The sequence below is a fragment of the Desmodus rotundus genome, chromosome 4 (genome assembly GCF_022682495.2).
Source record: "Desmodus rotundus isolate HL8 chromosome 4, HLdesRot8A.1, whole genome shotgun sequence".
Lineage (NCBI taxonomy): Eukaryota > Metazoa > Chordata > Mammalia > Chiroptera > Phyllostomidae > Desmodus > Desmodus rotundus.
This window is the reverse complement of record NC_071390.1, coordinates 142,038,533-142,061,838: the sequence shown is the minus strand read 5'-3', so window position 1 is coordinate 142,061,838 and position 23,306 is coordinate 142,038,533. Positions and strand designations below refer to the sequence as shown.

Sequence of the window (23,306 nt, the reverse complement as noted above, 5' to 3'; positions counted from 1 at the left end):
TGGTTTCCTTCTAATCATTGCCCCTACCTGCTAGTTCCTTTGAAAGAAACCCGAAGGGCTCTTTCTGCATGGCTCCCTCGCCAGGGAACTCGGAGCTGCTGTGCTGCGGAAGTAGAACCAGAGAGTCTAGTGGGCAGGGCTGCCGAGCGCGGCTGCACACAGGAGACCCACGGGGCTCGGTGTGAGCAAGGTCATGGCCAAGAAAGCAAAGAAGCCTCCAGCAGGGGTGCACCACTCAGGTCATGTGGGGACCAAAGCAGGACTCCCTCACAGCACCCCTTCCCAGTTCCTCCCCAGAGAAGCATTCCCCCAACCTGTCCGTTTGATGTCCCACCTTGTGACCCTGTGTATCAACCTCCAAGGCTGATCTATGGGACATCAGGTGCTAGGTACCACCTCTTTGTCCCAGTTCCCCTACTAGAAAAATAGGTAGCATTCTGTCCTACCCTGCAAGCTGGAACTCCCCACCTGGGCATCCAGGTCACTGCACGATTCCTGGGGGGCAGGGGAAGGGGCCTGGGAACCCTGCCAAGGGTATATGCCAAGTGTCCATTTTGGGTGTGTAGTTCTGGGAGAGGGAACGCATCTTTCACTAGGCGCCCCACAGGTCTCTCACCTAAAGAGGTTAACAGCTTCTGCTGTGGTGTTTGATCTGGTGCATCCTGTGCGTGGAGGGCCAGGGTGGTACCAGAGAAACCTCACCTTGGCCTCTGACATAAAAGAGGACCAGGCCCCAGCTCTGCTGCTTGTTTCCTGTCCATCAAATGCAGACACATGGGTCTGAGCTGCCTCAGGAAAAGGCTGTCACTTCAGAGCTGCCTGGCCTTGTGTCCTCTTCCTCAGGTTGGCTGAAGGAAAGGGCAGTCTTAGAGTCAAAAGTCCCACATCTGAATCCTGGATCATCCAGTAAGTAAGAAGGGGTACCCGACCGCAGGTGTCTGGATTGCTTGGGGTTGGTGAGGAGGCTGGACATTGAGGGCTGGGCACTAAGAGGAAAGAAGCTCTCTCCCTGGATTTGGAGGCGCTCCATCTTTCCACCAGCCACCTCAGCCACAGGCACACACAGGCCAGGGGCCCAAGGAAGCTGTCATTCTGGAGAACCTGGTCTTTTGTCCTACAGTGACTTGGATTAACTTTCTCCACCGGGGTAGAACCGAACATCAAACAGGTCCTTAAACTATTTATAGCACCATTTTTAAAGCCCATTCACACCTCCTCTCCTTAACCCTCACAAAACCCCTGACTGGTTGAACAGGTTCTGCTCCTTAGGCAGTTGGGGTGTTGGGCTGTTTGGGGAGTTGCCTGTCTTCTTTTCCAGCGCTGCCTCTGCCTCAGGTGCTTTGTTTAGGGGTTTGGGGGTGGGGGAGTCATCTGTGGACCTTAATGCTTGGAGTTGTAGCAGATCACGTGGTTCTTCTGTAAAATTTGCTCTGGGAGCTAAGGACTAGTCCTCCACCCTCACTCCTCCTATGAGCCAAGTGCCTGGCCCCGCCCCGCCCCTGCCCTGTCCACCGGAGCCGCCCATCTGTCTCACTGGAGTGTTGCTGCGTGGGTTCACTCTTCCACTGGTGTGTTTTCAAATTCCCTTCTCATTTTTAGAATAAGGTCATATGAAACTTTTCACTATAAATGTCTTGGGGTTTGGATATCTTAAGAACACCTCCTGCCACAGGGCTTTTTCTTGATATGTGCCATCCCATCCCAAAGCAAGCCCATGGACCCCTTTGAAAGGAGAGAACTAATCCCTTTAACATACCAACTGTTCCCTGCTTACGTCTATAGGGTATTTGTAGTAGATGTTTATTTTAGCAGTTACGTTTTTTCCTAAAATTTAAATGGTGCAGTTTAAATTGTGATATCATATGCGTGTGGGGTCATCATCCATCCCAAGGAGCCGGGGACAGCCTGGCCTCTTGATGCCTGGCCTGGAGAGTGGGCAGTCTGATCTCCTCAGGGATCCTGGATTCCGCCAAGAGGATGGGCAGCTGAGAGAGTCAGCATCCTTTCTGTTTGCTTCAGGTTTAGAAAGCCCCAAGGATGGAAGGGTTTGTGCTGATGCTGACCCCCAGCTCCTCCTGAGGCACCCACTCCACCCAAGGGAAACTGAGGCACAGAGACACACACGCACCCCTGCCCTGAGTCAGGGCCCTTCATGATCAGTGTCTCATGCAACTGGCTACTCTTGCCACCCGTGTTCACAGCCTTCCACACCCCAACCCAAGACCACCCATGTGGCCTCAGGCCCTCTGGAGAGCCAGCCAGACGGAAGACCCTGTCTGGAGGGGAGGGGAGGCGGGTCTTTGGGAGGGGCCTGGGCTAGTTGCAGTTCTGCATTTGGTAAAAGCAGACTTTGATAGTTCACCTAAATTTTAAAGTCCTCTTCCCACAAAAGATGCTATACCAAAGCCAGTTTTCCAAACAATGGGCTGAGAACTGAGTGGCACTAAGGGCCGAGGTCTCCCTGTATGACTGCATTTGGGATTTGCAGACGGGGGTGTGTTCTGGGGTCCAGCCAGGCCTGCGGGAGTAAAGCAAGTCACCTCTGAGCACCCTCTGGCTCTGCAGGTCCCATGGCTTCCCAGGAGGTGCAGGAAAGCCTTCTGCACACTGTAGAGGCAGTGGTGGCCAGAGCTAGCCTGAGTCATGAGTCAAACACAGGGAAGCGGGTCGCCTATCCGTTTGTAGCAATAAACCGCCTCACTCCCCCTGCTGGAGCCACGTGTCTGCTCCACTTGTGGCCGGCCTGGAAGCCACCCACTGTCTTGGCAGAAGTCCCAGCCTCCTGTCTGAGTAGTGTTTGGCCTTCAGTCTTTGACTTTAGTCACTGGGGAACTAAATTAACACACTATAAAACTGAGTGGCTACAGTTCTTTTCTTCTGGTCTGGAGGAAAAAAGAATGGATTCATGTAGGACAGAAAAAGGGACACCATGTTAGCAATCTGATTCCTGGGGGAAACTACTGATGTCTAAAGAGCAGTGTCCACAAGAAAGCTGGGCAGCCATTCCCAGTGCCGCCGGGCCCTCCCATGTGGCAGGTCTGAGGGAGCAGGGAGAGACCCTCTTTCCTCCTCATACCCCAAGAGCCTGGCTACTCTCTGCACTGGAAAGGCAGACCCAGTGGGGTCTCTGAGGCCCAGCTCCCTCCCTCGTGCCAGCGCTGTGCCCTCCCTGTTCACAAATGCTTCGGGAATGGACTGGAAATATATACCCACTTATTTTGCAGGCAAGTCAATTATTTGCCTCTTGCCTTCACTATCTGTAAGAAAAGCCCTAATCCAGGAGCAGCAGTGTCCCGGGACCAGTAACTCCTGGATTATTATAGGAGTTAAACTCAGTTAAGCCCATCTCTGGCTAGAACAAGTTAAAAAAAAAAAAAAATCCTAGTTTTTACAAAATTAAACTGACCAAGAGCTAAGTGGCAATGAGGGAGTTTTATATTATTTATTTTGTATGCTCTAAGTTATAAAGGGAAAGGAGCAGTGTCATGTTCACTTCTGTCACTACGCAGAGAAATATCTTGTAAATTTAAAATAAAATATCAAGGTATTTATTCCAAATTATCTTGGTTCCAATCTGTTTCACAATGGAAGATGGTAATGCCAATAATCAGGTATCTCTAACTACTTGACCACAGCTCATCTCCCTTTTTATTTATTTATTATTTTTAGATTTTATTTATTTTTAGAGAGGGGAAAGGAGAAAGGGAGAGCAACATCAATGTATGGTTGCCTCTCGTGTGCCCCCTAGTGGGGACCTGGCCTACAACACAGGCATGTGCCCTGACTGGGAATTGAACCCATGACCCTTTGGTTTGCTGGCCGGCACTCAATCCATTGAGCCGCACCAGCCAGAGCTATTTGTTTGTTTTAAAGGTTTATTTTTAGAGAGAGGGGAAAAGAGAGTCTGAGAGAGGAGAGAAACACTGACATGAGGGAGAAACATCAATAGATTGCTTCTCGTATGTACCCAGACTGGGGACCAAACCTACACCCAGGCTTTACCAGCAGTTTTTCACTTTGCTGAATGACGCCCAACCAACAGCCACACCAGTCAGGGCTCATCTCCCTTTTTGGAGGCTTGGTTTGAGAAATCCCAACTGGGAATCTCCTCTTTGGCTAAAATGGTATCTTTAAAGATGGAAAAATTCCATGTGGAAATTTTTGCCTGGTGCTGTCTCACCATCATCATACGAGAGGAGGAGATTGGCCAGCGGTGAGACAGGAAGTCAGTGCCAGGCCGTAATGGTGACAGTGCACCCAAACTCAGCTTAATCCTGACACTGGTCAGCTCCAAATCCTCCACGTACCCTGCTCCCAGCTGCTGGCGGCAAAGAAACCTGCTCCTGTTTCCTGAGAGCAGCGTGAGGGCCTGGACCGGTGACATGCTACCACGGAGCAAGGCCCGGGGCAAGGGCAGGGCCACAGCTGCTGCCTCCAGGGGTGCATCCGCAAGCCTTTGGTATCTCTTTCTTGGTCTTGGGTTGGACATGGATTCCCAAAGTCTGTCCTTTGGGAAGGTTGGCTTCCCAAATGGAGGCTTAAATGCAGGCCATAAATCAGAAGAAAGTAAAGTAACTCTTGGGAACCTGAGACGTGGGAAAGGTACAGGGCCAGTGTTTCGTGGGGTCACGGTGCTGCTGCTGTGAAACTTCGGGCCAGCCGAGCTGTACTCGGTCCCACAATAAAGCCCAAGACTAAGCTTTTATGTCTGTGAATAAAATGTCAAAGTTTCACACTGGAATGAACGACAAGGCCACCTGACTTGGAGCAGAGGCTCTCCAACAATTACGCCTGCCAGTTCTCGGAGCAGCCTGTGGCACCCAACAGGGATTTCTCTCTGAGAGGCTCTCTCAGCAGGGAGGCTTCAGCCAAGAGCTCAGGGAGGAAGAGGGAGTTCGCAAGAGGGTGGAGGGGCCAGGAAGGGACAGGACAGCAGCCTGATGCCAAGTGGCTCCCTCAAGGACAGTGAGGCCATGTGGATTGTAGGCCCTTCGCCTTCTCAGTTCTGGCTGCGCCCTGGGCTCACCAGGGAGCTCCAACAGCACCCACATCTAAGCACTACTCCAAGGCCCGATCTCTCAGCCCTGGGTAGAGAGAACCTGCACAGGATTCGAATCTTCAGACAATTCCAAGGTGAAGGAAGCCCAGGAGGAGGGCCGCTGCTTGAGTCCAAGAGTTTGCAAAGAAAACGTGCACCTTATTGTTCAAAGAATCCTACGTACGTGAACAGTTCAACTGCAGAAAACACCTGTCTATACTTGCTCTGGGAGGAGCCAAGGAGAACCAGAAAGACGGCTGCGACAGGCACAGCCGCAGTGCCAGAAATGCAGTCTCCTAATTAGTCCGTCTGCTTGTTAAGTGAGCCAAGCAAAAAAACACCAGATGCATCAGAGTTTGACAGAAACCAAATTAACTCGATCAGCAAAAATGTGAATATCTTGCTGTAATTTTAGACTTCAAAAGGCACCAGCACAATCAGAATGCTGCGAGTTGGCTGCTGACATGCCCAAGATCACTCCTGTTATTATTGGCTTCACACAACTTTGCTGGGAGACAGGGACAGGTCCTCCTTGTCATCCGACCTCTGCTACTCTTGCCACCAAAGCCTGCTCCTTTTCATGTCACCAAATGCCCTTCTAGCCACTGATCCAAGAGTCTTTGCTCTTCAGTTTTGGTGTCGCCTCTCAGCTTTGCACAGCCTCAGTTTCCTTGTAGAATAAAGTGGATGTCAAGAATGCAGGGAGCTTGCCTGGCTCCTCTTCAGGGTCCTGTACCGAAGCTTCCTCTCCTACCTGCTTCTGGGATGTCAGCCAAGGGCTTGTCTGTAGCCTCTCCTCCCTCACCACCTTCTCCCACCTCTGTGACTTCACTGACCCCCTGCATTTGCCTGACAAGGGTCAACTTTCTGGTCCCTCGGGGCTCTCACCACCAACCATGGTGGTAGAATCCAAGCTTCCCTAATGTCCCAGAACTGCACACAGGCATGGGAATCTGCATCTTGGTCCCTCTGCAGGCAACTAGACTTTGGAGTCACTCCTAGAGAGCTGGGTACAGACAATGCATACACATCACTAGCCCAGAGCCAGTGACAGAATCTGCTAGTTCCTTTCCCCTGAACACCTCCACTTGGTGAAAACACCCCCTGCTTTTTCGGGCCACTCAGCAGTCACTGTCCCTAAAGGACCTGAACTTACTTCTCTTCCCCAATCCTCCACGTAACCTGAGCTGAACCCTTCTGACCAGTTCAGTTCCTGGTCCCAACCCCCTTTCTTTCACGGCTTTTCCAGGCTGCTCTGAATGGGCGGGCCCTTGGTTGCAGCTCATAACCCCACAGGAGAAGGGAGGTGAATGACACCATTGACTACTGCCTGGAATGAGCGCCAAGCCGAGACAGCGCAAACTACAACCCTGACCAGAGCCAGGTCCGTTTCCAGTTGCCATCGTGCCCAGGAGGGGCCCAGGTCTTAGATGACATGACATGCTCGAGAACCACACGGCTGGGTTTGGGGGAGGCATGGTGAGGGGTGGAGTCGTGACAGCAGCGAGAGCTGGACACACGGGCTGCAGCCGGACTCGGGCCTCTGTCTGCCATGCTCAAATGAGGATGAGCCATGTCCTGTCGGTTCCTCCACAGGGGGTCTGGGGGTGGGGTAGAAGGATCATCTTTTCTGGAATTATCATTAAGTGCTTCCTACCTCACTTACCTCAGCTATTGTTCTTATTTGTACCAGTTCCCATTTTGGCAGCTCTGGGACTGCTTGGCCTCTCCAAGCCTCAACTTCCTAACTGTGAAATGAGGAAAACAAGTCGCCCCTGGCAGGGTTGTGCAAAGATTGAATGAGACGAGGCACCTAGCGTGTTTGACAGGGCACCTGGCTCCTTGAGGCCCTGGGGGTTAGCAGTGGGGCTTCACTGACAACCTGCCCTGAGTCTCCCCTCAAAGTACACAGGACAGCTGGCCAGGTGGCAGGGAAAAGGGCTGATGAGTGATGGTTGTCCTTACACACTAATGACCCACGATGGGCTCCACATGGAAGAAATGAGAAGTTATCAGGCACTGTGAGCAAAACCTGAAAACTGAATTTAAGCCACGTGAAGCTGCTTGTGCAATCGGAGGACTTCCAGTGAAGACTACACCACTGAAGAGGCCGTAATGTGGAAGAGTTACAGAGGCTGCTGTTCATTGACCCTGATCTAGAAAACATGTGTGTCTCTCCGGTCTCACCCCCGCCCTCCCCCTTTGCCCATCTGCCTTTTCCCTGAACGCGCACGCTCTGTACCTTGCTACTGGCCTTCACACTGCCCTCTGCCTTTCGTCACCATGGACAACAGGACCCCCCACTGCACAATGTCATCCACACTGCTTGCAAACCCACAGGGCTTCTCCCACCTCCTGTTCTGAGTCCATTCGATACCATCTGAGAAGCTGAAGGCCTCCTCCCCATTGAAACTTTTCCTGTCTCCCATGGCCCTACAAATGTTCCCATCCCAGTTCCAGAGACCCCAGCCCTAAAGCCCCCACTGTGCAGGGCAGGGGAAGGCCTCAGCTAACCAAAGGCAATGGCTTTCCTCTGGGAGGCTGACTGATAAGGGTGGTCCCAAGCTCTGGGCCCAAGAAACTGGCAATCACTCTTTCCAGGTGCAGAAAACACACTCATATAAGGGTGTGCACTGACCCGTCCAAGGGGTCTGACAGACCAGGACTTGGAGAAACTGCACGTCCGGCCCAGGAAAGAGTATGGCGAACAATACAAAACTCAATTTCTAAAATACTTCAAGTATTTGTCGCTTTTTACTTAAGTGACAAAAGCAGGCCACAAGATTATGTATATACTATGATTCAACTATGTAGGAAAAGTACACATGAGAAAAGAAAATATAGGAAAATTAGATATGTACACTTTAATATAAAAATTGCCAATAAAATGGAGGTTTTTCTTTTAACTGGTGTTCAATTTTTTTTTTTGAAAAGTGGTCATCACTTTCATAATTTAAAAAGTATGTCAATGGTAGCACCTAACAATGTTTTAAGCACCCCCAAGGTGGGTGTACATAGTCCTGTGGCTGTGGGACCCCTGGGCAAAACAGCCAAAGAGACTGGAGACACGGACAGGAAGAGCCACACCAGCACCAAGAACACACGTGGAGACAGCACCTCCTTGCGGAGGGTGCTGCTCCGCTGTGACCAAAGTCCCAACCAACGACAGGAAACTCACGTTTCCCAGGATTCTCTACTAAACTCACAGAACTGTAAATATTCAGTTCTTAGCATGAAGGAGATGTTTCTTTTAATGCCAATAACATGCTAACTATTTTAAAAACATAATGGCTTCCAAATGTTTTACAAAAGTTCACAACTATTTCATTTTGAAAGGCCCAGTTTAATTTATACAAAAAGATGGTGTCATCCATGTAGGTTTCATTTTCAACAAGGAAAATGAAAATGAATAACAATTCTCTCCTTGAGAGTTCTAAAATTCAAAGCAGAAGTCCACTTCCTACTTTTACAGACACAATTTCACGCCGCCGTGAGGCCCCCTTTGCCTGCGGTTGCAGGACCTCTCCTGCCTACTTTGGGGAGAGTCCAGTTACAGTGGTCAGGCCAGCTTCCACCTGGTTGACAGGAGCTTAGAAAACAACTTGGCATTTCTTTTTTTCTTGGCATTCATACCCAGCGCTTGCTTTTCACCGGCACTACCCATCCATCACACACCTACAGGACTAATGCACAGAAGTCCAAACGGGAGCCAGCCGATGGAAACCCCGTCCCACACAGAGCACCCTCTCTAGGCATCAGTGCTGGGCTCCTCAGCAGCATCTCAGAGCAGGAATCTACCCCAGGGAACCACAGAGAGGCAGCCCAGGAAACTCGGCAGCATTCACGGTGGACGCGGGGGCCACCTGAGTCTCAATGGAGTCAGAGAGCTACAAAAGCACCAAACTACTAATACAAATAAACAGCCAAAATAAACGACACTTTTAAGAAATGAAAAACTGCACAGCCAACTATGATTTTGTTTAGATTAGATTGCTTTACACAGTGTGAGAACTGATAAGGAGTCAATGGTGCGTCAGCTGTCATTCCTTAGCCTTGGAAAAGACATTTCAGAATCAGGTAATTACTTTCCATGTGTGTATTAAAAAAAAGAAAAAGTCTTTCTAGGAACCTAAAATTCACTCCTTGATAAAGTTAAAAAGCCTATAACCAGTTTTCCTTGTTTATTCAATTCTTAATTATTAGGAGCAAATTACACAAATCAGTATAATCTGATTCAATTAGGTCTGCGATGGAGTGTGAGCGTTTGCCCCGTGCCACAGGTGAGCTGGTTTATGCCAAGAACCAAATTCCACTGAATTTTGATCTGGATTTTTCTTTCATTTCAATGCCTCTAGTTAAAGCTAACTACATAAACAAGAGAAATTTAATCTTTATCAAGCACAACTACAACTTTAGTTATTAATATGCTGTAATTAGCGATCTCATCTGGAATTTACTTTCCTTTTATCTCCACTGTGATTACTTTCCTCTTCTTTGCATTACAGCAATTTTCAGAGTGCGCACTTCTCTCCAATGATTATCTAGGATTTAAATACAAGGTCGGTTTGCTCTACACACAGAGCTTTGCAGAGTGTATCAAGTTTACTCAGAAGCAAAGTTTCGGTAACTCCGAGATGAAATTAGACACCCAAGGACACCAGATAAACCAACACAGAAAGCACTAACGGTCTCCATCATCTCCAAACCAGAATGGGAGTGACCACCAAGTCGGTGACAGAGGTCAGTCCTGACTTGATTTTCCATCACAAAAACAGTAAACAGCAACTATTTATGCATGGATTAGACACTACTGAGAAAAACCCTAGACTATGGGGTGAGGCTGAACCATCCCTGCACCTCAGGAAGCGAGACACACAATATGAGCTGCTGTGGACTGTGCTGCCCTCCCCGGGGCCAGCACACCACCACACAGAGAAGTTCCCGGAGCCCTCAGAGGGCCCAGTGCAGACACCCAGCCCCCACCTCCAGCACTGTGGGTCCATGCACGAGCACCTGTACCCCAGTTCCACTCCATGAAGATCAAGCGGAACCTGTGGGGCCCCACAAGGAATCTGATTGTGATGGAGGAGGGGACAGGGGCTGGCAACCACCACTACTCAGGTCTCAACAGACCAAGTTCCTACCTCCAGTGTCCAAGGAATAGTCCCAGTCAGCAGCGTCCTTCATCTACAGGGCCAAGACGGTGGCACAGGGTGACCAGGGAGCTCGGTGGACGCAGGCCTGCCGGCTCTGGAACCTGGTCTGGCCTGCTCAGGCAGAGGAGATGTTTTATAGCGGTGCCCACAGCTGATGTAACTTCTGATGCCTCCTGACCAGAAAGCCTACCTGCTCACCTGGAACACCTGGGAGGCTGCTTGGAATTGGCCCTTGTGTTCCACTCAACAAGGGGAGCTCATTCACAGCCCCACACACCACTGCTCAGTGTGGCTCCTGGCCCCACCCAGCCAGAAAGCCTGACCAGGAATACATGGAAGCTGCATAGCCCAGCAACACTATGGCAGAGAGCCCAGAAAGACAGAGCTGATGATCTGCAGAGCAAAACCTGCGTCCTGTTCAGACAGGGAAACTAATTTGTAGCCCATTGTGGAATGCAGCCTTCAGCTGCCTGAACCTCAGCAGAGCTCACAGGAAGCTGCGTCGCCCGTCTAGTATCACAGTGGCACTCGAGCAGACAGCACATTCACTGGTTTCCCAACCTGCAGAGCCAAACCCGTGGCCCTGTCTGACCAGAGAATTCAGTACACATCATGCCTGATTTGTGTAGGTAAACCAGCAATTCTCAACCTTTTTCATCTCATGGCACACATAAACTACTAAAATTTAGTGGCACACAAAAAATGTATTTTTTTCCATCTGACAAAAAAAAAAGGTACTAATTTTGACTCGTTCACACGATACAGCCACTGTTGGTGTTGGGTGTTTATTTGACAATCTAAGGAAAAAGAGGTCAGTGCCCCTAACTACATAGTCAGGTATTACACGTTTTAACAATTCTTTTGGAACACCGGTTGAAAATCGCTGCCCTGGAGCTGTTCTGCTGTCCCCTCCAGGGCATGGAAATTAACTCAGAGACCCACCCACTACTTAGTACAGTACCTAGTACCAACTATGTAGTAAGCCTGGCTAGAGAAACTAGGCAACTGCCCATCCTGTAACTTCACTTGGGCAGGGAACCAAACCAGCAGTCCTGACGGACTGTTCTGACAACAGCATCCCCCCGCCCTGGCCTCAGGGATCAAGGAGCGGCTTCACCCTAAAATAGACCCTGATGGCAGGGGACCGCCAGCCCAAGGATGTTACCAGCAGACACATCCAAAACCCAAAGTAAGACGTCTGCTGAAAAACTCTACCAAATAAAATCTGGAAAAGGAAACCATTTATCCATATGGTACCTGCATCTGAGTAAGGAATCACAGGTCATAAAGTCAGGGAAATGTGACACCATCAAAAGGCAACAAACAGAGCTCCAATCAATAAGTGACCCTGAAGACATAGAGATCTGTGAACTGTCAAAGAATTCAGAATAATCCTCATAAGGAAGTTTAGTGAACTATAAGAACAGAAAACTAAACAAAAATTGGGAAAACAATGCATGAACAAAATGAGAAGTTCAACAAAGAGAAACCATTTAAAAAATCCTAGAGCTGATAAACTACAGTGACTGCACTGAACAATGCAACAGAGAACTTCAAAAGCAGACGTGACCATGAATAAAAAAAGACCTAGAGGAGAGGAACCAAGATGGCGGCGTAGGTAGACACACTGCGCCTCCTCGCACAACCAGAACTGACAGAGAATCGAACAGCAAGGGGGACTGACACCAAGAAAATAGAAAATAACCATTCATCCAGACTGGTAGGAGGGGCGGAGACGGGCACCGGGGTGGAGAGGACTCGCGTGGCTGTGGCGGGACTGAGACTGGCGGAGCGTGGGACAAATGGCGCAGGCAGTCCGACCACTGGCAGACCCTGCGACCCCACAGTCGCGCACAGATAAACCCAGAGGGCCGGACTCAGAGTGGCAGAGAGTAGGGCAGGCAGAGTGGCGGGTAGCACCCTGTGGCACCACATTCGCCCTCAGATAAACCGGACAAACGGTGGGCAGCGAAGCAGACCGCGCAAACCAGGGCTCCAGCTCCAGGAAATAAAGCCTCAAACCTCTGATTGAAATCGCCCCTGGGGGTTGGGGCGGCAGCAGGAGAGACTCCCAGCCTCACAGGAGAGGTCGTTGGAGAGACCCACAGGGGCCTAGAGTGTGCACAGGCCCACTTATTCGGGAACCAGCACCAGCGTGGCCCAGTTTGATTGTGGGTATCGGAGTGAAAGATTGAAATCCGGAGAGTGAGGCGGGTGCCATTGCTCCCTCTTGGCCCCTCCCCCACATACAGCGTCACAGCGCAGCGACCAGCATTACCCCGCCCCGGTGAACACCTAAGGCTCCGCCCCTTAAAGTAACAGACGCGCCAAGACAAACAAACAAACAAAAAAATGGCCCAAATGACAGGACACTTCAAAGCTCCAGAAAAAATACAACTAAGCGACAAAGAGATAGCCAACCTATCGGATGCACAGTTCAAAGCACTGGTTATCAATATGCTCACAGACTTGGTTGAATCTGTTCGAAAAACAGATGAAAAAATGAAGCCTATGCTAAGAGAAACAAAGGAAAATGTACAGGGAACCAATAGTGATGAGAAGGAAACTGGGACTCAAATCAATGGTATGGACCAGAAGGAAGAAAGAAACATCCAACCAGAAAAGAATGAAGAAACAAGAACTTGGAAAAATGAGGAGAGGTTTAGGAACCTCCAGGACACCTTGAAACGTTCCAACATCCGAATTATAGGGATGCCAGAAGGATAAGAGGAAGAACAAAATATTGAAAACTTATTTGAACAAATAATGGAGAACTTCCCCGATCGGGCAAAGGAAATAGACTTCCGGGAAGTCCAGGAAGCTCAGAGAGTCCCAAAGAAGCTGGACCCAAGGAGGAACACAACAAGGCACATCATAATTACATTACCCAAGATTAAACGCAAGGACCTACATCCAAGATTACTGTATCCAGCAAAGCTATCATTTAGAATGGAAGGGAAGATAAAGTGCTTCTCAGATAAGGTCAAGTTAAAGAAGCTCATCATCACCAAGCCCTTATTATATGAAATGTTAAAGGGAGTTACCTAAGAAAAAGAAGATCAAAAATAGGAACAGTAAAAATGACAGCAAACTCACAGTTATTAACGACCACACATAAAACAAAAACGAGAGCAAACTAGGCAAACAACTAGAACATGAGGGTTGTCAATAAGGGAGTGGGAGGGGGAGAGGGGGGGAAGGTACAGAGAATAAGTAGCATAGATGATAGGTGGAAAATAGACAGGGGGAGGGCAAGAATAGTGTAGGAAATGTAGAAGCCAAAGAACTTATAAGTATGACCCATGGACATGAACTATGGGGGGGGAACGTGGGAGGGAGGGGGGTGGGCAGGATGGAGTGGAGTGGGGGGGGAAATGGGACAACTGTAATAGCATAATCAATAAATATATTTAAAAAAAAAAAGACCTAGAACAGAGGTCACATGAAATCATCTAGTCAAAGGAGCAAAAGAAAAAAAAGAATGAAAAAGAGTGAAGAAAGCCTATGGGATTTATGGTGTAAAACCAAAAGAAACAATAGCTGCAATGTGGAAATTCTAGAAGGGGAAGAGAAAGGGACAGAAAGGATATTTAAAGCAATGGATGAAAATTCCCCAAACCTAGAGAGAGATGGACATGCAGATCCACGAGGCCCAAAGGACTGCAAATAGACTGAACAGGGCTACATTGAGACATGTTACAATTAAACTGCCAAAAGTCAAGAGAATCTTGGAAACAGCAAGAGAAGTAAGATTTATTTAAGGGAACCCCTATAAGACTATTAGCATATCCAAAATATTAAAAGAAAATAACTGTCAACCAGTAATTCTATACCCAGTAAAGCTGTCTTTCAGAAATGAAGGGGAAATAAAGATTTCCCTGAACAAACAAAAGCTGAGGGGGAATTCATCACTACAAGAAATGCTAAAGGGTATTCTTTGAGTGGAAGTAAAAGGATGTTAATTACCATTAAAAAAAAAAAAACCCACGTAAGATAGTGGAAAACTCACTGGTAATGGCAAATGTATGTTCAAAGACAGATTCTGTAATATGGTAATGGTGGTGCATCATAAACTTGTAACTCATTTAAAAAGTTAACACACAACACTAAAAATTACAACTACAAAAATGTTACTGGATACACACTATAAAAATCTGTAAACTATAACACCAATAATCTAAAATGTGAGGGGAGGAGAAGTAAAAGCGTAAAGTTGAAGAATGCCATCAGAGGCTTCCAGCCAAGATGGAGGCATAGATAGATACACTTCGCTTCCTCACACAATCAAAAGAAGGATAACAACCAATTTAAAAACAAAAAATAACCACAACTGTCAGAAAATCAAATTGTATGGAAGTTCAACAACCAAGGAGTTACAAGAAACATTTATCCAGACTGGCAGGAGAGGCGGAGATGGGCAGCCCAGGGAAGCAAGGTTGCACAATTAGGTGGCAGTTGATGGACCGGGCAGGCCAGGCAGCAGCTGTCCTACTGGGATGTCTCACATTTGCATGCGGATAAGCCAGGAGGAACAACTGGGGAGTGAGACAGAGTGCGCAACCCAGGGGTCCAGCATGGGAAACTAAAGCCTCAAAATCTCTGGCTATAAAAACCTGTGGGGGTTGCAGCAACAGAAGAAACTGCCAGCCTCACAGGAGAGTCCCTTGGAGGGGCCCACGGGATCCTAGAACATACACAAGCCCACCCACCCAGGAACTGGCACCTGAAAGGGCATAATCCACTTGTTGCAAGCGAGGGAAGTGACTGAAAGCAGGGCAAGAGCCAAGCAAGCAGCATGGTCCCCTCTATGACCCCTCCCCCATATACAGCACCACAACATAGCAACATGGGTTGGCCCGCCCTGGTGAATACCTAAGGTTCTGCTCATTACGATGTAGCAGGTGTGCTGAGACAAAGAAATATGACCAAATAAAAAAACAGATCAAAACTCCAGAAAAAGAACTAAGCAACAAGGAGATAGCCAACCTATCGGATGCAGAGTTTGAAACACTGGTAATTAAGGATGCTCAGAGAAATGACTGCATATGATTACAAAATAAAGGAAGAAGTGAAGGATATACAAAGTGAAATAAAGAAAAATATACAGGGAAGCAACAGTGAAGGGAAGGAAACTGGGACTTAAATTAACAATTTGGAACAAAAGGAAGAAATAAACATTCAACCTGAACACAATGGAGAACCAAGATTTAAAAAAAAAAAATGAGGGGAAATTTAGGAACCTCTGGGACAACTTCAAATGTACCAACATCCAAATCATAGGGGTGCCAGGAGGAGAAGAGAAAGAGCAAGAAACTGAAAACTTACTGGAAAAAACAATGAAGGAAAACTTCCCTAATCTGGCAAAGGAAATAGACATGCAAGTCCAAGGAGCTCAGAGAGTCTCAAAGAAGTTGGACCCAAGGAGAACACACCAAGACACATCATAATTAAGTTACCCAAGATGAAAGATAAGGGGAGAATCTTCAAAGCAGCGAGAGAGAAGGAGACACAGTTACCCTCAAAGGGGTTCCCATAAGACTATCTAGTGATTCTCAAAAGAAACCTTGCAGGCAAGAAGGGGCTGGGAAGAAGTATTCAAAATCATGAAAAGCAAGGGCCTACATCCAGCATTACTCTATCCAGCAAAGCTATCATTTAGAATGGGAGGGCAGATAAAGTGCTTCCCAGATAAGGTCAAGTTAAAGGAATACATCATCGCCAAGTCCTTATTAGATGAAATGTTAAAGGGATTTATCTAAGAAAAAGAAGATCAAAACTATGAACAGTAAAATGACAACAAACTCACAACTATCAACAACTGAACCTAAAAAAGTAACAAAAATAAACTAAGCAAACAACTAGAACAGGAACAGAATGGAAGGTTATCAGCAGGTGGAGGGGAGAGAGTAAGGGAAAAGGTACAGGGAATAAGCAGCACAATTGGTGGGTACAAAATAGATAGGGGGAGGTTAAGAATAGTATGGGAAATGGAGAAGCCAAAGAACTTACATATATGACCCATGGACATGGACTAGGGCTAGGGAATGCTGGTAGGAATGGGGGTGCAGGGAGGAGGGAGATAAAGGAAAGAAAAAAATGGGACTACTGTAATAACATAATCAGTAAAATATACTTTCAAAAAAGAATGCTATCAAACTTACCAATTTAAAAGAGAGTGTTATCATTTTAAGATATTTTTTGTAAGTCTGATGGTAACCATAAGGCAAAAATCTGTAATAACTACACAAAAGGTAATCATAAAGAAGCCAAATGAGAGGGAAAAGGGGGGAAAAACTGGGACAACTGTAACAGCATAAACAATAAAACATTATTTAAAAAAAATAATAATACTGAATGATACTGAAACCAAAGGACATCACAACACATACAGTGACTAAATAGGTCCAACAACAAGGCCCATGTACACACTGCCTGTAAGAAACACTCTTCAGATGTAAGGACAGACATAGACTAAAAGTGGAAATGAAAAAACATATTCCAGGCAAACTGAAACCAAAATAAGCTGGAGTAACTATCCTTTATCAGACAAAATAGACTTTAAATCAAAAATTGTACCAAGAAAGGTGTTACATAATGATAAAGGGATCAATCCAATAAGATATACTTTTAAATATTTATGCATCCAAAACATGAGCACCTAAATATATAAAGCAAATATTACTAGACTTAAAGAAATAGCTTTTTTTTTTTTTATAAATGTCCCCTGTACTTAATAGTATGTGTTCTTCTTTTGTTGTGTGAAGTGTTCTATAAACGCTAATTAGGATAGTTTATTCGATGGTATTCACATTTACTGTCCTGGCTGACTTTTTAAGTTATATTTTATTGATTATGCTATTATAGTTGTCCTGATTTTCCCCCTTTGTCCCCTCTCCACCCAGCACCCCCTACTCCACTCCCTCAGGCAATCCCCCCACCATTGTTCACATCTATAGTTATACATATTGGCTACATTTCCTATATTGTACTTACATCCTCATGGCTATTCTTTAACTACCTATTTGTACTTTTTAAAAAAGATTTTATATATTTATTTTGATAGAGATGGGAAAGGAGGGAGAAAAAGAGGGAGAGAAACATCAACGTGTGGTTGCCTCTCCCACATCCCCTATTGGAGACCTGGCTCACAACCCAGGCACATGCCCTGACTGGTAATTGAACTAGCAACCTTTTGGTTTGCAGGCTGATGCTCAATCCACTGAGCAACACCAACCAGGGTGATATAGACAGCTTTATAATAATAGCATGGAACTTGAATTCCCCACTTACATCAATCAGGGGTGTCCAACCTATTGGCATCTCTGAGCCACACTCAAAGAAGAAGAGTTGTCTTGGGCCACATAGTAAATACATTGTGACACGTAATCACACACACACAAAAATCTCATAATGTTTTAAGTAAATTTACGATTTTGTGTTGGGCCACATTCACAGTCATCCTGCGTTGCACGCAGCCCACAGGCCACAGGCTGGACACCCCTGGTAGATCATCCAGAGAGAAAATCAGTAAGGTAACACTGGCTTTAAAGAACATGTTCAACCAGATGGACTAATATATTTACAGAGCATTAGCAACAGATCCATATTCTTAGGTGAACATGTAACAATTTCCAACATAGACCATGTCGGACCACCAAACAAGTCTGAATAAATTTAAGAGAACTGAAATCAAACATCGTTTCTGACCAGAATGGTATGAAACTAGAAATTACATGAAAAAAGCTGGGGGAAAAAAACACAAAAATGTGGAGATTAAACAGCACGCTACTGAATAACCAATGGGTCAAAAAAGAAGTAAAAGAAAACATCTTGAGACAAATGAAAATGGAAATGTAACATACCAAATTTATGGGATGAAGCAAAAGCAGTTCTTAGAGGAAAATTCATAGTGATAAATGCCTACACCAAGAAATATAAAAGGTCTTAAATAAACAATCTAACTTTATACCTCAAGAAACTATAAAAGAACAAATGAAGCCCCAACTTAATAGAATAAATAACAAAGATTAGAGCAGAAATAAATGAAATAAGAGACTAAAAAGAAATATAGAAATGATCAATAAAACTAAGCTGGTTCTTTGAAAAGATACACAAAATTGACAAATCTTTAGTCAGACTCACAAACAAACAAACAAAAAAGAAATATGTTACAACTGATACTACAGAAATACAGGAGAACATAAGAGACTTATGAACAATTATATGCCAACAAACTGGACAACCTAGAAGAAATGGATAAATTCTTAGAAAACTACAACCTACCAAAACTGAATCATGATGAAATAGAAAACCGAAACACATTACTAGAAAGGAGATTGAACCAGTAATCAAAAATCTCCAAAGAAACACAAGTCCAGGACCAGACTCACACATAAACTCTACCAAACATTCAAAGAATACCAATCTTTCTCAAACTCTTCAAAAAATAAAAGAGGGAACCCCTCCAAACTCATTTTACAAGGCCGGCATTAGCCTGATACCAAAAGCCACACATGGCACCACAAGAAAATTTTACATGCCAATATCCCTGATGAACATAGATGCAAAAATTCTGAAAGAAATATTTACAAACTGAATTCAAGGACACATTAAACGGATCATACAACATGATCAAGTGGGATTTATTGTAGGGATGCAGAGGTGGTTCAACATCTGCAAATTAATCAGTGTGATACTCCATATTAACAAAATGAAGGTTAAAATTATATGATCATTTCAATAAATGCTGAAAAAGCACTTGACAAAATTCAATATCCACTTAAGATTAAAAGCTGTGAACAGAGTGGTATGGGGGAACATACATCAACCTAATAAAGGCATCATTATACAACAAGCCCACAACTAGCATCATATTCAACTGTGAAAGGCTAAAAGCTTTTCCTCTGAGATCAGAACAACACAAGGATGCACTCTCCCACCACTTTTATTCAACATAGTATTGGAAGTCCTAGCAGGAGCAATCAGGCAAAAAAAGAAAAGGCATCCAAATGGAAAAGAAAGCAGTACAACAGTCACTATTTGCCAATCTAAACACTCCACCAAAAAACAGTAAAAACTAATAAATTCAGTAAAGTTGCAGGACACAGAATCAATATACAAAAAAATTTTTTTGCACTAATAAACTATCAAAAAGAGAAACTAAGAGACACTTCCATGCATAAATGCATCGAAAATAATAAAATACCTAGGAATAAATTTAATCAAGGAGGTGAATGACCTGCATATTGAAAATGACAAGTCGTTAGTAAAAGAAATTGAAAAAGTCACAAGTAAATTGAAAGACATTCTAAACTCATGGATGGGAAGAATTAATACCGTTCATATGTCCATACTACCCAAAGCAACCTACAGATTCAATGCAATCTGTATCAAAATTCCAATGGCATTTTGCATTGAAATAGAACAATCCAAAAATTTGCACGGAACCACAAAAGATACCAAATGGCCAAAGCAATCTTGAGAAAAAAGAACAAAGATGAGGCACCACACTCAATTTCAAACTGTATTACACAACTATAGTTATCAAAACAGTGTAATATTGGCATAAAAACCAACACAGATCAATGAAACAGAATACAGAGACCAGAAATAAATCCACACATACATAGCTAATTAATTTACAACAAAGGAGGCAAGAATATACACTTAGGTAAGAACATTCTCTTCAATAAATGGTGCTGGGAAATCTGGACTGCTACGTATAAAAGAATGGAACTGGACTACCATTTGAACACATATACAAAAATTGACTCAATATGGATTAAAGGCTTGAACATGAGACCTGAAATCATAAAGCAACTCCTAAAAGAAAACATAGGCAGTAAGCTGCCTGACATAGGTCTTTGAGGATTTTTGAATCTGACTCCAAAAGCGAAAGCAACAAAAGCAAAGAAAAAAAAAGAAAACACAAATGTGACTACCTCAAATTAAAAAGCTTCTGCAAAGCAAACTATTGACAAAATAAAAAGGCAGCCTACCAAATGGGAGAAATTGATTGCAAACTATACATCTGATAAGGGCTTAATATCCACAATATACAAAGAACTCAACTCAATAGCACAAAAACAATCAGATTTAAAAATGGGCACAATATCTGAATAAACATTTCCCAAAGAAGACATACAAAGGCACAACAATATATTGAAAGATGCTCAGTATCATTAATCACCAGGGAAATGTAATAAAAACCACAATGAGGTATCACCTCACACCTGGCAGAATAGTTATTACCAAAAAAAGATAAGAAATAACACGTGTTGGTGAGGATGTATTGTAGAAAAGGGAACACTTGTGCACTTTTGGTGGGAATGAACACTGGTGCAGCCACTGCAGAAAACAGTATGGAGGCTCCTCAACAAATTAAAAATAGAACTACCATATAATCCAGCAATTCCACTTTTGGGTATTTACCCAAAGAAAAAAACACTAACTGGAAATGATATATGCACTTCCTTGCTCATTGCAGCATTATTTACAGTTGCCAAGATATGGAAACAACCTAAGTGTCCATCCATGGATGAATGGAGAAAGAAATTGTGGTCTATCTATACAATGGAATATTATCTAGCCAAAAAAGAGAAAGAAACCCTGTGTTTGTGACAACATGGATGGACCTGGAGGGCAATATACTAAGTGACAGAGAAAGAGAAATACTGGATGATCTCTTATGTGGAAGCCATATTTTAATAAATAAATAAATAAATAAATAGACAAACAAACAAACAAACAAACAAACCTAACAAGAAAGATGAAAAAGGGAACAGATTTTTAAGTACCAGAGACAGGAAAAGTAGGAGTGGGAGGGGAAATTGGTCAAATTGTACAAACCTTCAGTTAGAAGATTAGTAAGTACTAGGGATATAATGTATAATATGATGACTATAGTTAACACTGTTCTGTGGTATATTTGAAAGTTGTTAAGAGAGTAAATCCTAATCACCACGGGAAAAAATTTTTTTGTTTTCTCTTTTTTTTATATCTGTACTAGAGAATGGTAACTAAACTTACTGTGGCAATCATCTCACAATATATGTAAGTCAAATTATTATGCCATACACCTTAAATTTACACAGTGCTATATGTCAATTATATCTCAATAAAACTAGAAAAAATGGCACAGAGTTATAAACATTATTAAATTTTATTAACAAAAACTTTATACATTTTCTTTAATACATGTGGAATTTTACATCTAGGTAAAATAACAACACATTCAAACTTTACCATTTATACAAATTGTTACAGAATAACAACCAGTGGGTTAAATAAGGAAAATAAACCACACTGATTTTTTTTAATTATCTACAAAAGATTTGACTTTCTTTAAAATTCCCCTGAACATATAAAAATAAATTAATTTTACTTTTTAATTAAATCTACCATTAGAAATATTACAAATCAAAATATCAATGTTATCTTATGAATTTTTCACAATACAAAACAGATTCACAAAACCTTATTTACAGAAATGAGGTAAGAACTGTGCAATGTTTAACCAAGAGACGTATTGCAGAATTAACATGTTCTTCTAGCTAAGTACACAGTGGAGGTCTAATTATAGCTGGGTCTTTTCCACTAATAATTCACACATTTTAGTACAGTTCAATGATTACGTCCCCAATTGTTTAATCTACACACTGCCATACTGTCATATCAGCAGTGTGGTGACCCAAAGTGGAAGGGCTGTAATACAGATTTCACCTGTTTCAGGAACTGTAGTGGTGGGTTGTTTTGTCTTTTTTGTTTGAAATCACTGTCAGTAATGGAAAGTTATTTAAATGAAAAAACAAAAATCCTTACCAAATCCACTCATTTTTCTTGTGACTCATTAGTGGATAAATACCCAGGTAACAGTTTTGCCTGAGCTATCTACGGTGGCATAGAAAATTTTTAATAAAGGCAGAATCATGGGGAAGGCTGCTGGTGCAACACTGACTATTCCTACTACTCACAAGGACTGACTATAATTATAGTGCAAGCTCAGCTGTCTAGAGCCATTTCAACACCATGACGGCACTAACAGGCACTTGATTCAGGCCAAACCCTACCATCAGTTTCCAGAGTGGCCCCTGTTTCTGAAAGAAGTCGTTCACTTTGAATTGATCTGGTTCCCCCAGCAGCCTAGAACTCACTTAACTCAAAGCTTCTTTGAAATATGAGTAGGTCTTAATACTAAAGAAAAAGCATTTGGCAAAAGAAAATTACCTTTAGCAGAGGCAGACATTACCGCCCTAACTTGATTACCAAAACTGGCCAAATCCCATTAGAAAGGAAATTTTTATAACAAAGATTGCAAAGTCCCAGTTGATGACCTATTTATTTGCAACAAAACAATAAAACTCCAGAAGAAACTTGCCAGTTCCTGGAAATTTGTTTTAAGTTTTGACTCACAGAGTAAGCACACTGTTACCCAAACAAAATATATCTTCATATTCCAACTTGTACAATAAAATCAAATACTTTATAAATGGAACAAGTCTTTAGTTTTACTATTCATCTCTCCAATTTGTAACAAAATTAGTTGTGCACCAACTATATTAAATTTCTCTTAGGTTGATAAACTCACTGCATGTAAATTATTTCACTGACAAAAGTTATTACATTTTCTTTCAAAGTTCAAAAAATCTGGGAGAGGGATGAGGGATATGGGAATTCCATTTCAGTGCAACGAAGCAACAAGAAAATTAATCGGAGCCTTACAAGAATGTCCTTGTGGCAATTAACCCTTTGTTGTGCAGTTAGTTTCTTGCTGCATCTCCTCATAGGTGTAGTAAGAGGACTGCAACGGCAGCCAGATGAAGTGCTAGAACAGCAGGACAGGCAATTTCTAGATGTTTCTCAACTGTCAACTTTTCTCCTGAGCGACAGGCCCGGTTTTATCACTAATTCTCTGCAGTTAAACAAAATCAGATGTATTAGCGAAATCAATTTTTGGCTCATATTTGAGGTAATATCCTCTTATTTGAAGTTATAGGTGAGGTAAAATGTGGAATATGGTTATTCCTTTTATTCTGCAAGTCAACATGGCTACTTTTCAGCATGATATAAAGACAAATTTACTGGTAAACACTATCAGTTGTTTTATAAACATG

The 23,306-nt window shown here is 43.8% G+C and overlaps 1 protein-coding gene across 16 annotated transcripts in view; it reads right to left on the bottom strand.

Moving 5' to 3' along the window:
• Nucleotides 1–22,114: 22,114 nt before the first annotated feature.
• Nucleotides 22,115–23,306, bottom strand: part of MLLT10 (MLLT10 histone lysine methyltransferase DOT1L cofactor) — a 258,378-nt gene continuing 257,186 nt past the window's right edge. For all 16 annotated transcript variants that reach the window (XM_053922164.2, XM_053922167.2, XM_053922168.2 and 13 more), the window contains one exon: nucleotides 22,115–23,104. In XM_053922164.2, coding sequence (XP_053778139.1) covers nucleotides 23,060–23,104 — 45 coding nt within the window. In that variant the 3' untranslated portion in view covers nucleotides 22,115–23,059. The remainder of the gene's footprint in view (nucleotides 23,105–23,306) is intronic.